Source organism: Myotis yumanensis, unplaced genomic scaffold (assembly GCF_028538775.1).
Source record: "Myotis yumanensis isolate MYYU_CA2020_CCGP unplaced genomic scaffold, mMyoYum1.0.hap1 SCAF_16, whole genome shotgun sequence".
NCBI classification, from domain to species: Eukaryota; Metazoa; Chordata; class Mammalia; order Chiroptera; family Vespertilionidae; genus Myotis; species Myotis yumanensis.
This window is the reverse complement of record NW_027223767.1, coordinates 9,385,610-9,410,112: the sequence shown is the minus strand read 5'-3', so window position 1 is coordinate 9,410,112 and position 24,503 is coordinate 9,385,610. Positions and strand designations below refer to the sequence as shown.

Sequence of the window (24,503 nt, the reverse complement as noted above, 5' to 3'; positions counted from 1 at the left end):
CACGCACCTCATCAATAAACCATTGACCAAGACAATCACCCAGGAGCACCTACAATCCAAAAGACCAAACACTGCATAGGAGCGTCGCTGGTCTCTTAGCAACAGCGACGCGATCCCACCCCTTCCCCCTCTCCTACCTTATTAGACTGAAAGGGGCGGGGCCAGGAGCCAGGAGCCCAATAGGAGAGGAGCAGAGGAGGGAGTCCCGGCCGCGTCCCCGTCGCCAGGGAAACCGCCGGAGCCTGAGTTAGCGCGGGATGCCGAGCGCGGCGGAACCGGCTGCGCCGTCCGAGAACGCGGACCTGGAACCCGGCGTGGACCCGCGACTGCGACTCCTGGGGGCCTGCGTGGCCCGGAGCCTGCGGCCGGCTGCCGGGGCCTGGGAGCGCTGCGCGGGCACGGCCGAGGCGGAGCAGCTGCTCCACGCCTTCCTGGGCCGCGATGCTGCCGAGGGGCCGCGGCCGCTGCTGGTGGTGCGGCCCGGGCCCGCGGGCCTGGCGCTGTGTCCGGGGCTGGACGCGGGACCCGAGTCCGGCGCGCCTCGCGCCAAGGGGCTTTTTTTCCTGCGCACCAGGCCCGAGCCGCCGGGGCCCCACAGCCTCCGCGGCGCAGTGCTTTGCGGGGACGTGCCCGCCGCGCCTCTGGAGCACCTGGCCGCGCTGTTCTCCGAGGTGAGGGTGGTGGTGACCCCGCGAGGGCTGCGGCCTGGGGGGGGGGCGGGGGGGGGGAGGCGGGAGGCGGGGCGGAGGGCCCATGGGCGGAGCCGGGGCCAGCGGGGCGGGGCCATGGAGAGCCTGGACTCCTGCAGAGTTGGAATCTAGAAAAGGGGATGGGTGGGGACGAGGATGGGTGGAAACTCAGACCCGGGGTATCACCTGAGAGCGAGCTGGGTAAGTCTGAGGAGGGCCAGGTCAGAGTGAGACCGAGAGGACCACCACGAGGTGCTGTCCTGGGCAAGGTTCAAGCCAAGGCAAGGGGCATCAGAGTGAAGAGTTGCTGGGCCTGGCCCCTTTTTAAGGCTCCATATCTTAATCTCCTGTAAACTGGCACTGGGGGAGACCGGAAGTGGTGGACAAGGGGGCATTTCTTTGGCTCAGTGGGGCTGTAAACCGTTTTTACTTCTGGGGAAGAGTTAAAAGGGAGTGGTGATTGGGTTTTGATTTTTATCTCATTCATTAGACTACCAACCATAAGCCAAAATCAGCCAGCCCTGTGCCCGGACAGATTGGGTCACCAAAGTTGGGATGTCCAGCAAGCATTTGGAGGGGTGTGCCTGGGGCTCAGGGAGGAAGATGGGGAGATGTGGGATGCTTGGCAGCACCACAGCGGGAGCCTGGAGAGCGCAGCAGATGGAAGGGCGCTCAGGAAAGACTCTTGGGGTTCTAGATGGTTCTGAAATGGGAGCACACTTCCCTTTAAGCAGAATGTGTGTGCTTCTGGAGGCTCGATGCTCGGTTACTGCAGATCATGAAATAAGTACAGAGTACTGGCTAAATAATGTTTCACGTGATAGGTGCTATGAGGAGTACCAAAGAAGTAAAAACAAGACCTCACCCGTGAAATTAATCATATATCTAAAGTACTTAAAACGAGTCTGACTAGGGCGGAGGCACATTGGCCCCAATGCCACCGACCGTGTCCTGGAGGCTCCCTGCTAAGTCAGGTGCTGGCCCTGTAGTTGCCTTATGAAAAGGCTGTGGGGAGAGGAGAACTTTCGGGAAGAGTCTGAGGCTACCAGAGCTCTCAGGGGACCCAGGAAAGCTAGGTTTCTCGGTAGATATGGAAGTAACCCAGCATTTAACAGCTGGAATGGTTTTACTGCTGTGCCCTGTTGAACACCATGCCTGCAGAAGTCCAAGCTTGGATGGAATCCCCTCATGAGTGATGATGATAGCAGTGTCCTGGGTTCAGAGGAGAGTTACCGGTGTGTTGTGAGCGCCATGCTTAGCCTCAAGTGTTGAACTGGCTCCTGAACAAAGGAGAAGAATTAGGAAAAATAGAGAGCAAGGTAACTCTCAGGCATGGGGAGCGATTGAACAAAGATTCAGAGATGGAACTATACCTAAAGTGTGTGGGGGCAGCAGTCCCATCTCAGTTTTGTCGTGGCCTAGGAAATGTAGTCCAGCAAGCAAAAGTAACGTTAAAGTAATTCAACCCTCAAATGTTCAAGGATTTTCACTGATGCGTTGAAAAGAGATTGGAAACAAACTGAGTGTTCGTTAGTAGGCCACTGGATGAATGAAGTGAGGTCCATCCGTAATTCAAAGGAATGATTGATATGAAACAGTCCTTAAGATAAACACAAATACAATTCACTCTCCCAACAGCTTCTAGTGTAGAGTATGATACTGTCAACTCATACACATTATTGTGCAACAAATCCCCGGAAACCCCCCATCCTGCATGACTAAAACTCTACACCCACTAACCAACAACCTTCTGCCCCTTCCTCCCACAAACCCTGGCAGCCACCATTCTGTTTTGTGGTCTAGGAATTTGACCACTTTAGATATCGCATATACGTGGAATCAGGCACTATTTGTCTTTTTGTGACTGGCTGTTTCACTTCATGTAATGTCCTCAACGTTTATCCATGCGTTAGCCCATGACAGAATTTCCTCCCTTTTTAAAGCTGAATAGTATTCCATTGTATGTATATACCGCATTTTCTTTATCAATTCATCTATGCGTGGGCATTTAGGTTTCTTTTACCACTCGACTGTTGTGGCTAATGCTGCAATTTAAGATAATTTTTAAAGGTGCAGAATTTTATGTGTAGTAAGCTACCATTTCTGATAAAAAAGAGAAAGGAAGAAAAGAGAGAGGGAGATGGAGAATAGAGGCAGTAGAAGGGAGATAAGGAGAAGGAGGAGAAAAGAGGGAGGTAGAGAAGGAAGGAAGGACACTCATTAACAGAGTAATCCACCAGGGGAACGTGGTGACTGAGGTACCGGAGTAGGTAGAAGACTTACTTTCCACTGTAAAAGCTTTTGTCCTTTTAAAATTTGCACCATGTAAAGGTGTTATCTATGGAAAACTGTAAATAAAATTATTTTTAAAATACCTCCAGGCATTTACTTTTATTTCCCAAAACTTCTAACAGCAATTCTTAGGCCATTCAACTCTTCTCCCACCTTCTTTTATGTACCCTGAAATTGATCCCGAGCCAGCTCAGAACTCTGCTCACCCCCATCCCTGAAGCCCTGTCCTTCCCCTCCCTACTCTCCTCTCTACCTGTGGATCCCCTTGTCCTTCCACCTCTCCACTCTGCATCACTAAGCCAAAAGGTCCCACCTGGCTGACAGAGTCTCCCATGCTGTGTGGGGGATAGATGAGGGTGGAGGTAGATGGGGGGTGTATGAGGGGTGATGTTGACCAGAGGAGAAAGTCCTTCTCCCAGTCATTTTATTCCCTGCTGCCAGCTTATGTATCTAGAGCTCTGAAACTCGGATGCTGTTTTGAAGGTCTGTGTTTGTAGAGAGAGCATGGGGTTTGCAGTGTGATGGACCTGGGTTCGAATGCTGGCTCTGTCACAAGCAAAATTGAAACAGACTCATAGATTCAGAGAACAGACTGATGGTTTCCAGAGGAGGAGGGGGCTGGGGGAAAAGATGACGGGATTAAGAAGAACAAATTGGTAGTCACAAAGTAGCCATGGGGATGTAAAGAACAGCATAGGAAATATAGTCCATAATCCTATCTAATAAAAAGGGAATATGCAAATTGACTGTCACACTGTCACAAAATGGCGGTGCCCACAGCAGAGGCGGGGTTTATGTAACACAAGGTGGCTGCACCCACAGCGGAGGCCAAGTTTCCGTAATGAGCCTTAACGAGCAATCAGCAGGGACCTGAGGCTGCGTGGCATTGGGCTGGGGCAGGGGACCTGAGGCTGCGCCCCCCGCCCAATGGGGATTGACAGGGGACCTCAGGCTGCGCCCCTCACACAGCAGGGCTTGACGGGGGACCTCAAGGCCTGCCCCCTGCACTGGTACCAAGCCGGGGTACCTCAGGTCGCACTGCCCACCCTGGCACCAGGCCAAGGGACCTCAGGCTGTGCCCCTCACCCCGGCGCCGGCGCCAGGAGACCTGAGGCTGCACCCCCAGCCCGGCGGGGCTTGAGGGGGGACTTGAGGCTGAGCCCGCCACCCTGTGGGGCTTGACAGGGGCCCTGAGGCTGTGCCCCCCGCCCAGCGCTGGGCTAGGGGACTAGGGTGGGGCTAGCCAGGTCTGGATCTCGCCCAATGGGGGTGGGGCTGGCTGGGTCTGGGTCTCGCACAATTTTGAAGCGCCGTGGGTGGGTGAGGACTTGACTCTGGGTCCTGTGGCGTGCCCCAGACTCTGACAGGAGGAAGATTTTTATATACATTTTACTAATTTTCTTTCATCTCTGACACTTCTATTATAGAGAAAGGGCAAAGATCAATATTAAAATATTTCCTCTATTTAATCCCCTTTTAATGTGCATGAATTTCGTGCACCGGGCCACTAGTATTGTAATAACTATAGAGGTGCCAGGTGGGTACTATAAATATCGGGGGGATTGCTTTATATATGATTGTATAACCACTATGCTTTATATCTGAAACTCATACACAATTATATTGAATATAAACTATAATTGAAAAATAAAATTTATTTTTTTAAAAAGGGTACTAAGGGCCGAAACCGGTTTGGCTCTGGATAGAGCGTCGGCCTGCGGACTGAAAGGTCCCAGGTTCGATTCCGGTCAAGGGCATGTACCTGGGTTGCGGGCACATCCCCAGTAGGAGATGTGCAGGAGACAGCTGATCGATGTTTCTCTCTCATCGATGTTTCTAACTCTCTATCTCTCTCCCTTCCTCTCTGTAAAAAATCAATAAAATATATATTTTTTAAAAAAGGGTACTAAGGTAAAAATAGGATGAATAGTATTGGGGAAATGTTATAATAATATGTTCTATTATTCAGCTAAATGTTTTTCCTCTTAATATAATTTTCAGTTTTGGGTATTTCAGCATAGAGGGATATAACTAAATAGAAGGAATAAATATAAAAAATGCTGATACATTAAAAACAAAACACAACTCCTGGTTCTGTCAAATTCATCAGCCTGATGTGAGCAGGTTAGCTCACCTCTGTCAGGGTCAAACTACCTTGTAGGGTTGTTATGAAACTTAGAAATACTATATTAGGACACCTAGAGCAGTGTAATCCATACAGGACAGGAATTATTGACACTCTGCATCCCACTTGAAAGCTTCCTCATTTTTCTGACCGATCCTTGCCACCTTGCTCTGTCTAAATCCAGTTCTCGTCGGGGTACTCAGTTGTACTCCCCCCTCAGCCCTCTGCCTCTGAGCCTGGAGGTGGGCTGTGTGTTCTGCTTTCCCCTTCCTGCTTCCAAACTCATGTTGAAAGCCTCCAGTTCGGGTCTCATGCCATCAGATGACGGCACCCTCTGTCCTCATTGCGGCATCACGTACCGATGGCACTGCCCTCACTCCTTCAGGATTGGGCTCCCAGTTCCCGGTGACTTGGGGAGCCAAGGTTACTCCTGTGTTAACATGTGGCTATTTCAACAGACACATGAATGATCCTTTCAATAACCTGGCCTCCTTGAATTTTCTCATCCAGTGATCTTATCCCTGCCTTGTTTTAACCATCTCTTCTCAAGACCTTGCATTACCAATAACCATTGCCTCTCTGACCACTGCTCCCGTCTTTTCAGCTCACTCCCACCTATTTCCCACTACTACAAGCCCATGACCTTCCAGCACCTCCAACCCATTGATCCTGCTGCCTTCCCACTGCCCTTCACCCACACCCATGCTTTTTGCCCCCTGACCCGGCTTGAGTGCTGGGCTCCATCGTTCTCATCATTCTCTTGCATAAACTCCTGACTGGCCTGTGCCTTGCTTTGTTGCACTGGATTGACAAAATGACAACACTGATGAAATCCAACTCTGCCTACTCCACCCCGGCACCCTTGAAGCTGAATGGGGCTTGTGAAAAACCAACAGTATCCACTTTAAACTCAGGACCCGGAGCCTCTAGTAGACCTTTTATGCTCCCCAACAGACACCCCACACGTCTATTCCAATTACTTTCTTGCTCTTCTAATCACTATATTAGGACACCTGGAGCAGTGTAATCCATTGCACACTTTCTTTTTTCCCCCCTCAAGTGTCCAAAAGCTCTTCTCTCAACCTCACTCTGTGATGCTCTTGCTTCTTTCTTGGTTTAAAAATATGGAAGCAATAAAATAAAATTTCCACAAACTCATATCTACCTCATATGCCAATATCTGTATTCATATACCCTCCCATGCCTTCCGTTGCTGCAGATGGACTGTCTGCTGCCAGCCTTTGCCAACCTTAAAACTAAAACTGCCACTTTTGCTCTGAACCCCATCCACTCTCATCTTGAGGTAGCACCAACAATTCTCTCATCTCCTGTATTTTTATTTTTCCCTTTCCATTAGATAATTCTCATCAAATAAAATCCTCATTCCCCCCACTACCTACTGTCCCATTTCTATGACCCCCTACATAGCAAAATGTCTAGAATATGAGTATTCTTGTTGTGTCCATTCTTTTCCTCTTTTATCTCATACTCATTTATCAGGTTTTTACCCTCATACTGCTAAGGAGAGAAAGTAAAGAGCTTATCAAGCTCACCAATGACCTCCACTAGATTAGATTAAATGGGCATCTATCAGTCCTTTTCCTGCTTGACCTGTGAGCAGGATTTGGCCCAGCTCATGATGACCTTCTCCTGATGGAAGAACTTTCTTCACTTGCTTCCAGGACCCTTGTCCTCTGGTTTCCTCCTGTCGCCGTGGCCATTCCTTCTCAGTTTCCACTGGAGATAACCCCCTCTCCTTTCAACTCTTGAAAATTGAAGATCCCTAGGGCTCATTCCTTGGGCCTCTTTTCTTCTCAATTCCTTTGGGGTCACTTTGGGGTACTCATTTAATTTTAGAGTTTTACAAACCATCTGTATCTGCCACCTCCAAACTTGCTACCTCCAGCCTTTTCTGCTCCTCTTAACTTTCAACTACCATATCCAACTGCTACTCAATGTCTATAGTGAGAAGTCCAGTAGATATATAAAATTTGAATGTATCCAAGCACACATTCCCAAACTTCCCCTGAGAACTTACACCACCCTTATTCTTCCCCACATGGGTTAATGGCGGCTCCATTCCTCTTGTTGCTCAAGTCCCAAGCTTTGGAGTCATCCTCACTGCTGTTCTCCCCTTCTCCCAGTCCCACTACAAATTCACTAAGAAATCACATAGGTTGAGCTTTCAAAATGGATTAGAATGGTTTAGAATCAGAGCACTTCTTACTAATTCCTCCACTCCCCCCTGTGCCAAGCCACTGTCTTCTGTATTAGAGGAATAACTTGCTGATCTCTTTTTCCACTTTTGCTCCCTAGAGTCTAGGCTCAACACAGCAGCTGGAGTGATCCTACTGAAAAAATATCATGTCACTCCTTTGTTCAAAACCCTTCAATGATTCCATTTCTCTGAGAGTAAAAATCAAAATTCTACAGGCAGGGCTGCATGTAACTTGACCCCCTTTACTCCCAGCTATTCTTCTTACCTTGTTCCAGCTTCTGTGTTGCTGGTTGATCCTTCCAGGCACACTCCCACCTTAGGGCTTTTGCATTGTCTGTTCCTTCTAACCACAATATACTTACTTGCCCCAAGAATATACATAGCACTTTTCATCTCCAGTCTTTGTTCAGATGTTACCTTCTCAATGATGCCTGAACCAATCTCTCCATTTGCAATTGCAGCCTCTCCATCCCACATCCCTGATCCTCCTCACCTGCTTCCCCCTCCCCAAACCCCCATGCAGAACTTATTGTGACTCCTCCAATAAGAATATAAACTTTGTGAGGTCAATAATCTTTTCATGTTTTGTTCACTGGTATATCTTTCTAGCACCTAAAACAGTACTAACACATAGTAGATGCTCTGTAAATATTCATTGAATAAGTGAATGAGTTGCTTTTAATTTTATAGAAAGTTCACATTCATTATCTTCCTATCACTCAAAGCCCTCCAAAGTCCAACTCAAACCCATCTACCACTTTCTCTTGAGACAGAAATACATTCAGTTTTTCTATGAACATCCTATATGCCAGATCCAAGGGGGGATTGTGTGTATATAAAGGGCAAATAAGATATAGTACCTGCCTTTGAGATCTTAGAAAAATTCTTGTTTATATTCTCTCCCCTTTCTTATTTATCCTTTCTCCCCTAGGTCCAAAGAGTCCTTTCTAAACATGAATGTGAGAAGAGCTCAATTTGTGACATTTTATTCCTTGGAGCTCTCTGTTCACCTGTGACTATAATGTCTCAGCTCAATGATTACTTTCAGACAGAACAGACAAGGATCACCCTCTTGGATTCCACATGTTAGATCCATGTGTTCTGTTTTATGGCCACGCAGACTTGTTGGTCACATAGAGAACCCAACCAATCATAAGTCCATGTTTCCTCTTCATTATTTACTTAACAGTTCCCATTCACATTCCTGGGTTTTCTGTTTTTCTTTATAGCATTCCCTTTCCATTAGAGTGAGCGTTTGACTGACAGAGTTTCCTAGGGAGATGTATTAATGACAACTTTTTAAGTTGCTAGTGATAGAAAACTCCATTTAAACTAGTTCCAAATGTTCAAGAGCAGGAGCTCAAATGATGTCACAGGCCTTGGCCTTTCTCCTTCTGTAAACTTCCTCTTCTCCAGATTGACCCTGTCCAAAGGCTCCACGTGGTAGCCTGATGGCCACTCGTAGAAAAGAGAACGCTCTCTTCCTCCAAAGTTCAGATAGGAGACTCGGCCTGACTCTCATTGGCTCAGATTTACTTACAGTCTTCATCTCTGGGTCTGCAGATGGGAACCAAAAAAAGAGGAACCATTTTGGGGTGTCAAAAATTAACTAATGTTCACCCTCCAGACAGCTTCAGGATGCTCAACTTTGCTTTATTAGTACTTTTTAAGATGCAGCCTCACCCACCAGAGACAGATGGTCATCTTCACCTGCATTTGTCCTATGCTTTGCCTCTGGCCTTTGTGACTGTTGTAATCACCTCTATTCACTCTATTGATTAGGTAGGGACTCCTGCCCTAGGGTGATGGGACAGGTCAAATGAGACTGACAGCAGTTTATTAGTCACCTACACTCACAGCTCACAGGAGGAGGACACCATGCCACACAGGGCCACATGGGGGTTGCCCTTGGGAACAGAGTGAACAACCAGGTGCCAGGGTTCTTGTTCCAGCATTAAGAAGGGTTCTGGAATCTGGAGAAGGCTGTGCGTAGATTAAATAGGAGTCCAGAAATTAAATATAATTTTGAAAGGCATTTGGGGGTCAGAGAAGCCTAGTTTTAAAGGAAACTAAGATCTAAGTTCTCCTCTCAGGACCCCATGCCTTTTATTAACACAATTTGTCCTGAGGTGAGGCAGAGATATACACTTCAAAGGGTCAGGGTTTGCGCATACAGAGTCGTTGTCAGAATGGGGAATTAGCCTAAGGCTGTTCAGGTGTTTGGCCAGTAGGAGGCAATAACATGTAGATTAAGATGCCCTGAGCTGTCTGACAGCAAACAATCAATTTAATGTATCTTATTCAGGTTTGGGGAAATGCCATCAGCCATTCCCAGATTCAGCCCTGCTGTCATGCTGGAATTGGCTTCTGGCAACCAGGGGTTGTGGGAGGCAAGCTTTGTACTATCAAGAGTGTGTGGTTCCCAGTGGCTCTGGTGGGAGGATGCAATTGGCTTGTTTGAATAATTCCGCTGGCTGGCAGAGACCTGAAGCCCACTACCTGAAGCCCTGCTCCCCTTGGTAAGGAGGACTGTTAGACCGGTGGACCTTATGTAGGACTAATAGGAAAGGAAACTTGGAATATAGGCTGTTGGAGGCTCTCCTATTGTATCAGGTGTCAAGGCAGTACCTAATGTTAGTTCTTAATATTAGGCCTTACAGCACAGTGGCTTGCAAAAGGGGAGTATCGTTTTTTAGGCCTTTCTCAGAATAGTCTTTCTCTAAGGCCTCAGAAGCAGAATGCCTGCCTTTCTTTCCTGTGCGTCTCTGTTGCAGGTCGTGATCCCCATCTTGGTCAATGGGAAGAACCACCTGGACTGGCCCCCTGTGGTATGTCAAGATGTCCAGCGGCACGCCCACAGCCTCCAGTGTGACCTCATGGTTCTCCTTGAGCAAGTGAGGGGGAAAACTTTGCTGCCTCTTCCTGTAGGCTCAGAAAACATGGAGTTTGTGGATTCTGAGAGTGAGACCATGTAAGTGCCATCAGCCTGGGCATATGGGCCTCAGATACGGGAGATACTGGATTATCTGAATGATTTCTTTATGAATTTCTGTTCCTGACTCTGCACAGCTCCTTATTCTGCTGTTTGTCAACATCTTCAGACTGTGTCTTGTGCTGATTACCGCCCTTACCCCAGTCCCTCAGCCTGAAGTCTTTTAAAGCTATCGCAGCATCATGGCCCTTTTTCATCCAGAATCATTCCAGGGCTGAGAGCAGCCACAGAGATGTCAGTATTTTGCTTATGGGGACAGTGTCTCATCATTGGCAAGGGCCCAGGTCCGGCCTGGGAGAGAGCCACGCACTTCCCAGCATTCACCCAGCACATGACATCATAGAACTAACTCAGACCCTCCTCCCCCAGCAGCCGGAGACTTTCCTCAGGTCCTGGGGATGTTTTCCAAAAGAAACAAATCTGGCTTTGTTAGAGTGCGGAGTCCAGGCCTCCTGTGCCTGGATGGCATCAGGACCCCAGCCTCGTCCCCTTGAAGGAGTTATAGCTGCCATTTTCGTTTATTCCGTGTACCATTCCAGCTCCAAGCTTTCTTTGCTTCTGTCCCATGGGGATTTTCCTTTTTCATTCAAGCCAGGCTGTGTATCTAAATGATATATTTTGTTATATTCTACCCAAGATTTATTGGTGGTCTAATTTTTTTTATTTTTTATTTTTTGGCGGGCGGGGGTGACGCGGGGGCAGGGGTGGGGGTAGGGTGGGGAGCGACTCCTAACAAGGTGGAGGGAATTACCCAAACACAGATGAGAATTTCATTTGCTGGTTCACTAAAATAAAAATACCCATGACAATTTCATTTTAAGCCATTGTTGGTAGTAGTAAGAAAGTCATCTTTTTGATGTTTTGGATTCTAATATTAAAATGTTTGGTTGGTTCAACACAACAACATGGATGGATGGATGGATGGATGGATGGACAACCAGGACAGAATCCACCATGTCTGTCATTTCCCTGAATGCCTGACATAAAGTGGCAATGGCTGTGAGGCAAGGTTACAGGGAACTTAGCGCAAAGCTCTGGATCCTAGCTTTGCTTTTAGAACAGGCTCTGCCACCTCTGGGCCAGACCACTTGGAAGCAATCATTCAATCTCTCCCAGCCTCAGTTTTCCCATTTGTAGACTGGAGATGACCTCAGCACCTGCCTCATACTCAGAGTTCTTGTGAGATGGCAGCTCTAAAGCTCTTAGGACAGTGCAAAGCACAGAATAGTGCTTAATGAATGGTAGCTACTACGACCACATAAGAGAGACCTGAGATTGAGGATTGGCCAGGAATCAAAATGCAAGCTGATACCCACAATTACTAGACATGGCGCCTTTCAGGAGGATGCAGGGGGCGGTTATAATGAGAGCTGAAGTGGGCAACTTCCAAGTTGGATGACCTCGATCAAAGAAGATGGGCAAATCCCCAAATGCCAACTGGCCACAGGTGCCTGAGACTAATGTGTTTGTGGCAAGAGACACCTTCCTGCATGAGCTCAGATGGCCCTAATGCCAGAGTTTCCCAATGTATTACTGTCATTGTTGTGTATTTAGGACCTATGGTTTGATCTGAAGAATAAGTAATGCAAGAGATGGCAGTGTACTTTATAATGAGTTTTTGCTATTGGAAGTAATTTGCTACATACACAATTTGAAGCAATTTCCCAGTTAACCTGAAAACTTATTGTAGTTTAATAAAAATATTCCATTTTCATAATAAAAATACAAATTACAATTTTCCTGTTCCTTTTATATTCGAACATAACATTCAGTGTATGTGTATATACTCATTACTGAGTTTATCTCCCTTTGTTCAAACTTGATAATTTCCCAAAAGGATGGGTCATATTTCAGGAAGATGAGTATCTTCCCCCTTTAATACCTTCTGTAATCACTTGTGACTATCAATGCTCAGCAAATATGAATTTGATTAAATTAAGTGAAGGTGGTTTTCTGGGATGAAAATGTGAATGATATACTCCCTTTCTTTGTCACTTGGGTCTTGAGTTCTTGGCATGAACAGTTTTCATTTAAGACTTAGTGAGAAGGCAAACCAAAATATATATTTTTATTTTTAATGCTTTCTAAAGTACTCCTGGTTTGATTATTAAAAAGATATATGAAGTAGAATGCTTGGGAGTCCCATTCTTTGCTGGGAAAGTGAGGACAAAGTGAAGTTAATTTTGGTGTTCAGATGACTGATAGTTTGCCTTGTGGAGGAGGAAGTAACCTATTTCCTCTTGATGCAGAAGTCAGAACTAAGACTAAAATGAGGACATCACAGGGAGGAGTGTAGAGACCCACTTTCACCCAGGGAGGACTGATCACTGAGGAATGCACTGCTTGTCAAGTTGGGAGGCTGCTGACATTAGTGGGATTCAAGCAAGGGTTGGGTGGTCATACGAATGTTTTCTGTCCAGTGTATTTCTGTATTGACAGAATTTAAAATTCTTAAAGTAGCCTTCGAAGTGCTGGTGGGCCCTGTCTTGCATAATTGTGTATGCATGCATGCATAAATAAGTGTTTTGTCTGGGGAGAGGTATGTGCTCCTAATTGAGTACCCATCAATCTATTGTCTAACAAACGATAAGAATGCCTGGACTAGATGGAATTCCCCACCTGTTTTTAAAAAATTTGGCATTTTGTTTGCGGGCCACCTAGCCTTGTTATTTCCAATGTTTCAGGAGATGTATTGTGCCTTTCACAGCTTGGAGTCCATGGATAAGTCCGTCATCTATGCCATTGAGTCTGCAGTGATCCAGTGGAGTCGCCAGGTGCAGGCGGTCCTCAACAAGGAGTCTTCCCAGCCACTCTTCCAAGGAGAAAACCCCACCCCCTGGGTGGAGTTGGAATTCTGGAAGAGCAGGTAGGCACAGGCTCAAACCTTGGCGAGCAGGTAGAAGTCTTACAGAGGATGATGGTCTGAGGGAGCCAGCCATGGAGCCTGGTCCCACCTCCATGTGTTTCTCATCTCCCCTAGAGCAGACAGCTCAGTGTCGTTTGGGCCATACAGGTTTTCTGTGCTCTGGGAGATGTACCCTTTCCTTAGGGTTCAATAGTTGCCCCTTCTTTTGTGAGCTGCAGTCAGTATACCTTCTGACATTTCTTCAAAGGTTTTTTCAACCACATGTAAAGTTAACTCTCTTTTATGTATATTTTTACTTGTGTACTCTTTCTCCTTGGGTAGTCAAGGCTATATTCACACACTTTTTGTAAGAATCTGAAGAAAAAGAGGGGTTTTGACAGTTGGCTGCAGAATAGCCTCTCACAGGTCCCAGCTGATCGTTAGCAGGCCTAGAAAGCCCATCGTCCACTCTGTGCCAGCTCCAGAGTCCCCGAAAGACCTAATTATTGCTCCTGCTGATTCCCGCTCTACCTTTCCATTTCCTTGTTCCTATTCATCATTGTGCTGATTAATCTTTTACTCAAAAGGAGACAGATGTTTGAAGCAGATGTTCCTGTCCTCCTATTGAGTGGGGAGTGTCCATATCACATGACCAGGTATGGTGCCCTGTTGGTGCCACCATGCTGAGATGTCCCATGCTCTCGCCTGGTGTCTGTTGGGAGAAATGATTTCTGACCATTCTGCTGACCTGCCTCAGGCCCTTCTCCAGCAGCCTCACTCTGACACACCTCCCCTCCCTTCCCCCGAAACCTCGCTGCAAGAGCTGATGACCTCCAGCTGCCAAGCTCTGGAGCCACCAGATGTTCACAGCAGGTTCCCCTGCTGTTGCCTCCCGGAGCTGCCCGTTTGAACCATGTTCCCCGCTCAGGCTTTTGCCTTCGCTGTCCTGGGAACAGATGCCCTGGCTGCTTGGGCAGGAGCCAGCCTCTGGGGGAGCGCCCTGAGCAGCGCTGCTCTCTGTCTGTCTGGGGGTGGGTGGTCACAGTGGGACTGAGTTTCCCTTTGCTCACCTGGACTCCCCTCTTCCGTGGCGTTGCAGGTCTGAGGACCTGGAATACATTTATGATCAACTAAGAACGATAAAGGTGAGGGGCATGGCGGGGCTCCTGGACAAGCTTCAGAGCAGCTACTTCCCAGCCTTCCAAGCCATGTGCAGAGATGTCGCAGCAGGTGAGGCGCAGCAAGTATTTCCCTAAAAGCGTTTACCTTGAATTTTTTTATTTAGTGCCGAACTACCTTCTCTCTCTGATTTCAGCAGCTTCAAGTCCTTACGACCCTCAACCTGACACAACCTAGCGTGACAATGCCAAATCTAGAAGCAGGACAGCAGCGACCTGTGCCGTTTGCATTTCCACCACTCTGTGACCTGGGGGACGACACCTAACCCCCCTGGGCCTTAGTGCGTGCCGTGATATCGGGCACACACTTCCCGCCCACTGTCTCGGGCTGCCGTGAGGGAGCAGAGATGGAAGGGTTTTGCTGACTGTGCCACACTGTACAATGCATGTTGTTATCTCTCACCTCTGGGGCTCAGGCCCCTTCGGCCTGGCCCCCTGAGAAGTCTTTGTTCCACTGCTGGCTCCATTCTGCTTTTTCCATTCTTACTGTCAGAGGGACTGCAATTTCCTGGCCGTCTGAGCACCAGGCAAGATTGGCCCTTGTCAAAATTGCAGAGCCAGCAAAGTCTATAATTAGAAGCAGGTAAATTTTTTCCGGGCACTTTGCTTCCTTCCTTTCTCTTCCCAGACCTCCTCCTACCTCTTCAGTCTTGTAGGTCAGAATGTGCTTTGAAAGGTATTCGCAGTTTCACGTGATTTACGCTGAATCCAAGCAGTGACTTTCAAACATCTTTTTCTCTACCAGCACTCTTTCTTCAAAGACAATTTTCTTTGTAAGTCCAAAACATAGAACTAATTAAGGCGTATTTGCTCTGTTAAAGAGGGGCGTGTCCTGTGTCTGTAATGTAGGGTGGAACCCTCATCCCACTTTCTTCTCCTCATGATGTGGGGTTTGGAAACCGCTCAGCCCCAGGAAGGGAAGTTCCAGTGGTGGAGTTTCTGACACGTGCCCTGTAGCAGAGAAGAACTGGCAAAAGTAGCTAGTCTTTGAGGTCCCTCTGCGCCCTAAAATGTTACCCCGGAGTCTGCCCTGCAGTACATAGAGCTGCCTAGGAACAGGTACTGCGTCAGCTGATTGCTTCACTGAGAGATTTGTGTCCCAGAGGAATCAATTGTTGTTCCCAATTTAAGTTCAAGATAAATGATACAGGTGTCCCCCCAAAAGGGCTTGTGTACCACTATTGGTATGAGCAATTATTGTGGGAGGTTTATGGACAGGCATATATAAAATGTGTTAAGGGTAACTGTTCTTGGTGATAGCAGTTTTCCATATATGTTAGTGATTTGAAGTTTTCATTTTATATGATATTGTTTAGGTTAGAATGGGAGTCAACTCAGAAAACATTTGAGTAAATACTACAGGTCATATGCAGACATGACAAATATCATAAGGGAGCTATGTAAATGACTGTAATTTGGGCTCTGAAATCAAACAACGTGCAGTAAAGTTATATTTATGAGTTGGTTATTTTGAGCTCCAAATATATTTTTCACATTAATAGATTCATAGACTATGATCGTTCACATTAGTCTTTGTTATAAAAGATTTGGTTCCCCATGTCAGCTTCAAAAAGTTATTTGTAGTAGAGTATATAATGACAAAGAAAGGAAATTAGAAAAAATGCAGTTATAGTAAACACTGCTATAAAAATAAAAATCCTTGAAATATATAACTCGATTCGGATGATGGAAGGAAAGAACTTTTGGTTAGAGAAGTTAGGTGGAGACTTGGTCAGAAATTTTGGTGGGATCTCTGAAAAATAAAAATATTTTAGTGGCATTTGATGTGTATTATTCCTATTAGTCAGATCAGAGGTTTGCATTGGCTCACTGATGGACTGAAGAGAGGAGGGGAGAGGAAATATTTCTGAATTGGTGGGTATGAATTGGAAAAGAGTGGCAAATAAAGAAGGAGGGCAAAGGAATGTAGGAAAATGTGTGGGAACAAGATTGTCTGAAGTGGAATTGATTGGACAATGGAGAACCTTGGAAAACGGGAAGCAACAGTATCATGGAAGGGAAAGAACAAGAGCAATATACACTGAGTGGCCAGGTTATTATGACCACCCCATCAGTACTTCATTGGCATTTCCAAAAATACTGAATATTGAAAACTTCCTAAGCAAATACTCTCAAGGTTTTATTATTATTTGCATAACTAATTCACTTCATTATACTGATGGGGTGGTCATAATAATCTGGCCACTCAGTGTAGACTAATAGGGAGTTCTCATCAGCCTTCTCTCGGCTCTCCTGGTGTAGGAAGATCAGATCCTTCTCTTCTCAGGCACCAGGGCTTCAACTTGGTGGCTCTGAGCTCCAGGCAGGGAGGGTGACTCTCTCGTTCCTTCCAGCTCTGATGGAGGCGAAGGACATCCACACGCACCTGATGCCGCTCCGCCGCCACCTGGAAGCCCTCGAGGCCCTGGAGTTCCCAGAGGTGAAGCCACAGCTGCGGCCTCTGCTCCATGTGGTCTGTCTGATTTGGGCCACATGCAAGTCCTACTGCTCCCCGGGGCGGCTCACTGTGCTGCTCCAGGAGATCTGCAACCTTCTCATCCAGCAGGTTGGTCCCCCCAGGGTCCCCACGGACTCTCCCTGGCAGCTGGGTGGCATGGAGTCACAGAGAAGAGTAAATGGGCATTTTTCAGGGCAGGGAAACAAATATGACCCACAGGGTTCTCCCTCTCGAGTTATTTTACTAATCACAAGCCAGCAACACCGACATTTTCAGTAGTGCTGCAACCTAGTCTTCCTTTCCCTCTGCCCAAAGCCCGGGGTCTGCTGGAGGGCAGGGGTGGTGAACTTCTGCCTCCTAATGATCTGTGCGCACAAACTGGTATTTATTTCACTTTATTTATTAAAATATATTTTTATTGGTTTCAGAGAGGAAAGGAGAGGGAGAGAGAGATAGAAACATCAATGATGAGAGAGAGAATCATTGATCGGCTGTTTCCTGCATGCCCCCTACTGGGGATCAAACCTGAAACCCAAGCATGTGCCCTGGCCAGAATCAAACCTGGGATCCTTTAGTCCCTGACGCTCTATCCACTGAGCCACACCAGGCTGGGGCCAGACTGATATTAAGTCAGCAGTGAAGCCCAACAGTTAGGAATGCCATCTCTGGTGCCAGACATATCCGTGCCAAACCCTGTGTCACCACTTGTTAGCGGCCAAGTTGATCGTCTGCTCTGTGTCTCGCTTTCCTCTTTGTGCAGTGGTAACAAGAGGCCCATCTCATAGGATAGCGGACGACTATGAGGCTCTGATGTGAGCATGCATGGCTTCCAGCATGCCCTGCACATGCAAAGAACTCAGTGTCTGTGAGCCACAGAGAAGCAACTTCTAGGATCACACACTTTATGCTTCTCCTTTCTAGGGACCCTTGTAGCACCAATCAGGCCAGCATAGCCCTGAGGAGTGTGTCAGTGACTGGAACTGGAAGCCTTAAGGAGGTGTGGGTGATATTCCCCCCCAGATTGGCTTCATTTCCCTCTAAGGAGCTGTGACCCTGAGGAAACAATGAATGGGTTTAAAGAGGAGCTAATAATAACTAACATCTATGAGGCACATTGCAAGTTCCAAATTGCTGTGACCTTTATGATCCTGGTCATTTTCAGATGAACTCTGTGAAGTAGGCAGGGAGAGCCTCATTAAATAATAATAATAATAATAGTAATTATTATTATTATTATTATTTAAAGATGTGGGCTAAGGCCCAGGTTCCCTGCCCTGAGATTAACTAAATTGCCGAAGATCACCCTAGACCAGCACTTTTCTGTCACTCCATGTTTGTCAGCCAGGACTCTTTTGGTTGAAAGTGTGAGGAAAGCCCACCAAAAATGGTAATTTATTGGCTCATGTACCTTGAAAGTCCAAGGTAAGTCTGGCTTCAGCCCTGGTTTACCACAAGGTCATAGTGGTGTCATCAGGGCCCAGTTATTTCTAACCCCCCTTCCGGCCCCTGTGGTGGTGAAGACGGCTGTCCAACAGCTTCAGCCTCACAGCCCTCCAAGTTCAAGTCTATTAGAGACAGGGAAATAATGATGGTTCAGAGAATTCTTGCACTCAAATTATCTCACCATAGAAAGTCAGAAAAAAGTCACAAAAGAACAGATGGGAAATAATACCTGCCCAGCCCTGCTGGCCCCACGAAAGACTCATGGTGTTCCCTTGTCTCTGATTGGTCACTTGACCAGACCCTAAGCCAATCGCTGACTCTTTGGCTTGAACCCAGGTCCCAATCCACCTGTGGGACTGAGGGTGGAGTCACATGTTTCCTATAGCGTGCTTCTAAAAAGTACTTGGGCTATTGTTCAGTTCAGAGTTGGAGTTGGCAGAGTTGTGGGATGTCCCGCACTTGCAACCAGGCTTCGTGACACGAATGCTTGTGTTCCAGGCCTCCGATTATCTCAGCCATGAAGACCTCCTGAAAAGTGAGGTGGAAGAAAGTCAGAGAAAACTGCAAGTGGTCGTGGACACCTTGAACTTCTTCAAGCAGGTGTTTCAGGACAGAAGGGAGGCTCTCCACACTTACTTCAAGGAGAGCCAGGAAGTCAGGGCGTGGGATTTCCAGTCTTCTTTGGTGTTTGTGCGATTGGATGGCTTCCTGAGACGCCTGCTCATGGTGCAGGTGAGTGTGCCCACCCTCCTCCGGCTCCCGGCTCCATGCGGGGATCCAGGAAGCGCATAGGAAAATGACCAACACAGCATGGTGGCCAGCCTTTGTCTGGTTGGAGGAACCCACAATAAGATTCAGTACATATTTGGATTGATCATTTGGATCGATCACCAGGTAGCAGTGGTTCTATTAGGAGTTTAGGCAACTCTAATCATAGACTGATTTAGGAAGAAGGCCCATGGAATCAGTCAACTAATACATTTGATTTTCAAATTGCCCATAATCTTTAAACTTTGTTTCACATAAACTCTTGCTGAAAAGTTCGATGTGCAAAATGCAGGTGAGCTGACCTGGATGCAGCTGGCCACTCCCACAAAGCTACTACTTTGAACTTGCCCTTCACTCTTCCGCCCCCAAGGTGGCTCCAGAAACTGCATGACTAGTGAATCCCAGTGTAAAAGAAATGTGACTTTTGCCCAAAGCTGTGTCTTTCCCCAGTTCTTTAAAAGTTAATGTGAATATTAGTTTAAGGCCCAGGGTGAGGAGACATGAAGCTTTTTCTTTTGATAGTTTTTATCCCCAGAATTTAATATGGTTAACAGGGCTTTTAACACTTTCCAGCTCTATATTTGCTAATTGAACTTTGAGGAAAAGACAGTGGACATAATAAAATGAAATACATGCTTATTCTAAAATTTAAGAAACCCAAGGTCAAGTTCAAGTTCAAGATTAGGAACAACAGCCAAAAAAAAAAAAAAAGACTGAGAAAGAATTAAAGTCCTGTTTCCAGCTATGATTATCAGGGATTTGGGATGATGAGGGGGGATATGTTGGGAAGAGGCTGTGATGAGTGGCACAAACTGTGGGATTATGAGGATAAGAGTATGAAATTGAATCTGTTCATTTCACTTCCAAAACATTGATTCAACACTGCCGCTCTCTAGGCATTGAGCCAGGCCCTAAGGATGCGATTATGACTGAAATACAGTTTCGCCTGTAAGAAGCCCTCAGACCAGTAGCCGTAGCACAGGAGAAGGTATATTCATGGAGGATATCCAAGGAAGCAAGAAAGAGGAACCCCTAATGCAGCAGGGCCTGAGGAAGCAGTAAGAAGAAAAGGAAATAAAGTTTGAAACTGGACTAGGAATTTACGGGGTGGGAGGGGGCGGGGAGGGGGAAAGACAAGGAAGAGCATAGAAACAGAGAAAATGTCTAAGCGAGAAAGCCAGAAGCTAGATCTTATGAAAGGCCCACCTTAAATCCTTCCTCAGGACCATGGAGAGTATAAGTCACCGATATCTGGCTTTATCCTAAATGCCTCCTTTTTCTGCAACATTCCCATCACTGCTTTTGATGCGCAGCTCCCCTCCCCTCCCCCATGGTGTTCCTCTCACCGTCCATATCTGTCCCTTTGCTGTTGTTTAGCTGAGGTGACAGACCTCCAGCTCCAACCTGCCCCAGGCCTGGCTGACCAGGTGGAGTTACTGCCTCGCCGCCGCAGCCCTGGGGGTGAAGCTGAGCACAGCTGGGAATGACGGGGCTGGGGCCTCAGGCAGATGCACGCATGCCAGTGCCGCGCCTCTGCACACAGATGACTGTTCCGACATTAGGGCCCGAGTCTGCGGGTCTGTCCAGTAAATGCACCAGCCAGGGCCACAGTCTCCGGGAGCCACTGCCCTCGCATGGCCGGCTCTCGGCTGCTTGTCCTTTCTGGTTCAAGGGCGCAGATGCAGGTGGGTGAACGGCAGTTGCCCCCGTAATCAGAGGATGACCCGACTGTCTCCCTGCTCAGTCTTCCTGCTCCCTCCAGGCCCAGCGCTTCCGTCCTTTGCTCTGATTTACTTCTTTGCCCTTACAGCAAAGTCTACTATTTCTTTTCTTTACGGCTTTCCTTTTCTCCTTTCTTTTTCCCCTCCCTTCCCTTTCCACTTGTCTCCCTTCTCTGTTTTCCAAGCCCTCTCTTTGTGTGTTTCCTTTAGCTCCTTGTTCTCCCTGAATTTCCATGATTTCCCGTGGCTGCTCCTCCCCCTGTCCTAGTATTTCCTCCCCTCTTTCTTGTTCATCTTCGAGTCATTTGCTCAGCCCCAACCCCTTGGCCTCTGGCTCCCCCACCTCCTCCTACTCAGCTCAGTGCAGCGGGACACAGACTATCGATCATCTCCAAGCAGATTTCATGTAGCCCTTTAGTTAACATTCTGTGTACCTCTGTGATCGATGCCTGTTTGAAACGGGATTAATCTGCTGCTCTCCAGCAAGAATTAGCATGAACCGAGCCGTATTCATCTTGCTGTTCTAACACAGTATTGGCCACTGAGACGTGGGTAGCTGCAATTAATAAATACACTAAGCTAAGCTAATAAAACGACATCTGCGTGCTCACATCCAGAGTTATGCTGTGAAGGGCTAGTATTAATCTCTGTCGTTCTCTCACGTTTCCCCCTGATTCTGTTGCTTTCTTTTGCACAAGAAAGTTTCATTGTGCAGATCGACTCTTCCCCTCTGGGTGCCTGTTAAAATGAAGGTGGGCTGAGCTGGTGTGTGTGCGTGTGCGCGCGTGTGTGTGTGTGTGTGTGTGTGTGTGTGTGGTGTATTGCTGAGCAGTTGTCAGCAGCCTGCAGCATGTGGAGTATAATTGCATTCTCGGGATACCACCATCCTCCTCCTCACCACCACGACCGAGCTGACCTCTGAGAGAGCTAAGCCTTGAGCAGGGAAAGGAAGAGTAGAAATATTTCGAGAGCCTATATCATGCCAGAGCCTGCACCCTCACAATCATAGGAGCAAGGCATCAGGACCCCTCCTGTAACCCAGGAGCACAGTGAGGCACTGCCCATCGCCACACGCTCAGAGAGGCTCCAAGTGTTGCCCTTTTATCCAACGTGGATATTTCCCAGGAGATCTTAGAACTCTGCTTCCCTCCCTCCCCCCATTTTGAGGGTCCACAGTGGTTCTGTGGCTTTATTCTGCCTTATCCACTCTCTTCTGTCTTTGCACACTCTGTGTTTACCACATGATTGTCAGGCCATTTTTCTAAATAAGTCATTTGGGTAAAACTGTAATTCACGTTCCAGGGAAGGGGCGTATTGGACTTTACGATTTACTAAGGAAACCCCAAAAGTACATAAAATCTTTCTAATTTGAACAAGCAGCCAAAAATCAAGGGGAAGAGAGTCTTTCAGCTGCATCTTAACTCTTGCCCTCACCCTGTCTTCCCACTGGCTGCCCCAGTTCACACAACACACACCAAATGCATGCACACTGTGTACATGTACAGTACACACACTGCACATGCAACACATGCACTGCACATACATACACTGCACACATACATACTGCACACACAGCACATGTACACACACAGTAGACACATAGCACAGGCACACACACAGTACAGACACTGCATAGTCACATTCCACACAAATACCACACATATAATACACATTGACATCATACAACTTACATACACTGCACATACATATGCAACATGCACACACACAATACACACAGCACACACATAGCCCTCAAACACACCATATCCACACCCCCTCATGCACCTCCCCAGACTGAGCCCATGTTTGTGCCATAAGACTGTTGGTGCTGCAGAGCCCTGTGCTTCTGCCTGCAGCCTCTCCCCTCCTCACAGCGCGGGAAGTAAGAGCTGGAGGGAGCCCTCATCTCTCTCATTCTGCCATGTCTGCAAAGCTGCGATTTACTGGAGGCAGAGTGACTTCCTGCTGGGGCTTCATGCCAAGTGATTAGCAGGGAGAGAGGTGGTAAGTGGCCCTAATACACGCCTCCCTGCTCCTCCTGCACCCGGTCCCTCTGCCTCCTCGCAGGCCTAATTGGGCAGGCTTCCCTTTCAGCCCTCCCGAGCATGCGGTCACTAGGAGACCACTCGCTGCATAAGGGCGGCCGCTGTCATCAGGTAGAGAAAACAGCCTTTTCCCCAATGACCTTTTGAGACTTTCATCTGTGAATGTCTGCTTTGTGCTCTTCCTTAATGAATTCTGAAGACATTTCTTTTAAGATAGGTGGGGTGACCTTTCCTTCAAGGATGGGCTTGTGTCTGTGAGGCCTGCCATTATCCCGAGCGTGGCTCTCCCCCTCAGGGCCAGAGCCACTGCAGGCCTCTCACACCTTCCATCAAAGTGCACAGGTTTCCCGAGAATAGGACCCAGTCGGCCCAGCCAGCAGCCTGGTCCAGGCCCTGTGTGCAACCTGGAGAGAGCACCTGTGCACCAGCCATTACACGTCCCTTATCCAGCAATCTGAGCTACGACATCAGGGTGACCATAACTACAGTGGCTACCCTTCATTCAAGTCCTTCCAGGGCACGGTCCACGTGACTCCATAACCCCACGGCCAGTTAGGTATTGGGGAACGCTTATGTAGGTTAGGGAGTGAGGCTTAGAAAAGTCGTGTCTTGCTTTAGTAGCTACGTGGCTACTAAATGACAGGCCAGGGCTATGTGAACCCAGCATTTTGGACCCTGTCCTGGGCTTTCCCCCTGGTGCTGCATATCCTCGCCTTGAACTTGACCCTTTCAGCCTGAATATGACATAACGAACTTCATGTGTTTACTACTGCGATGAATAGAATGGGTAGTTAAAAATGATCATTTAAACCTCTTATTTGTTTAACTTGCCTTTTATCTGTCTGGTGGGACCTTTAAATAAATGGTGAAAAGAGCTACATTGAAATATTTTATGAATCAAAGATATAGTCACAGTCAGTGTGATAAATATGTTTCCATGACTGCAAGACAATTCCTGCCAGATCAGGAACCTCCTCTAATCCTCTGGCACCAAATGTCTAAAATCCACCAAGATGGAAAGCTCAATCCCTCTCTTAGCAGCCCATTCTATAGTTGGACTTTTCTAAACATTAGATGGTTTTGCTTTATTGAGTGAAACCACATGAAATTGCCATTTTCTGTAGAGAAAATATAAGACAGCTAACTTGCTAGTTGAGGACAAATCTGCTCTGTGTGCTCATTTGCCTTCCATCTGCCCCTGGAGCAGGACCATCAGGTTCTGCATCGCACTTGATCAAGGCCCTGCGAGCATTTAAAGACACCGGTCAGCCTTGCTTTGTAACTCTCCTTTCTTGTCTAATTTTCACAATTGCTTCTGAGTTCATATTTCTTAGATTCTCCTTCTCCTAGAGGGGCTGTAGGTAAGTCAAAGGTCAAAAGTCATATTCATTCATTTAACAAATATTTCTCAACATCTGAAGATGACGGGTACCTCTGGGCATTTACAACCCACTGAGAAAGATGCACAAAATAAAAAAAAAATAATATAATATAATTCCAAGTAGCATATTATAATTCCAAAGGGTGACAAAAACTCTGAAGAAAGCTTACAAAGGGTAAGGGGAGAGAGATTGGGGGGAATGGTAGAGTGAAAATTGGGGGTTCTTTTAATAGGGAAGTAAGAATAGGTCTGAGACTTTGAACTGAATTCCAAATAAATGTGTTGCCTATCACGTGTTTGTTAAATTAAGCAATGTAAATGTCCATTGTTTTTGGTGACCAGAGTTTT

The 24,503-nt window shown here is 47.1% G+C and overlaps 1 protein-coding gene across 4 annotated transcripts in view; it reads left to right on the top strand.

Annotated features, from left to right (window-relative positions):
* The first annotated feature begins 257 nt into the window (after positions 1 to 257).
* DNAH9 (dynein axonemal heavy chain 9) overlaps positions 258 to 24,503 on the top strand; it is a 342,415-nt gene continuing 318,169 nt past the window's right edge. For 3 of the 4 annotated variants that reach the window (XR_011468497.1, XM_070395266.1, XM_070395268.1), the window contains exons 1-6: positions 258 to 671; positions 10,099 to 10,295; positions 13,024 to 13,182; positions 14,261 to 14,391; positions 16,694 to 16,905; positions 18,739 to 18,972. Coding sequence is in view for 3 of the 4 variants with exons in the window: in XM_070395266.1 (XP_070251367.1) it covers positions 258 to 671; positions 10,099 to 10,295; positions 13,024 to 13,182; positions 14,261 to 14,391; positions 16,694 to 16,905; positions 18,739 to 18,972 (1,347 nt within the window). In the remaining variant the exon portion in view is untranslated. Of the gene's footprint in view, positions 672 to 10,098; positions 10,296 to 13,023; positions 13,183 to 13,787; positions 13,818 to 14,260; positions 14,392 to 16,693; positions 16,906 to 18,738; positions 18,973 to 24,503 lie in introns of those variants that run through there. The other variant, XM_070395267.1, reaches the window with a different exon arrangement.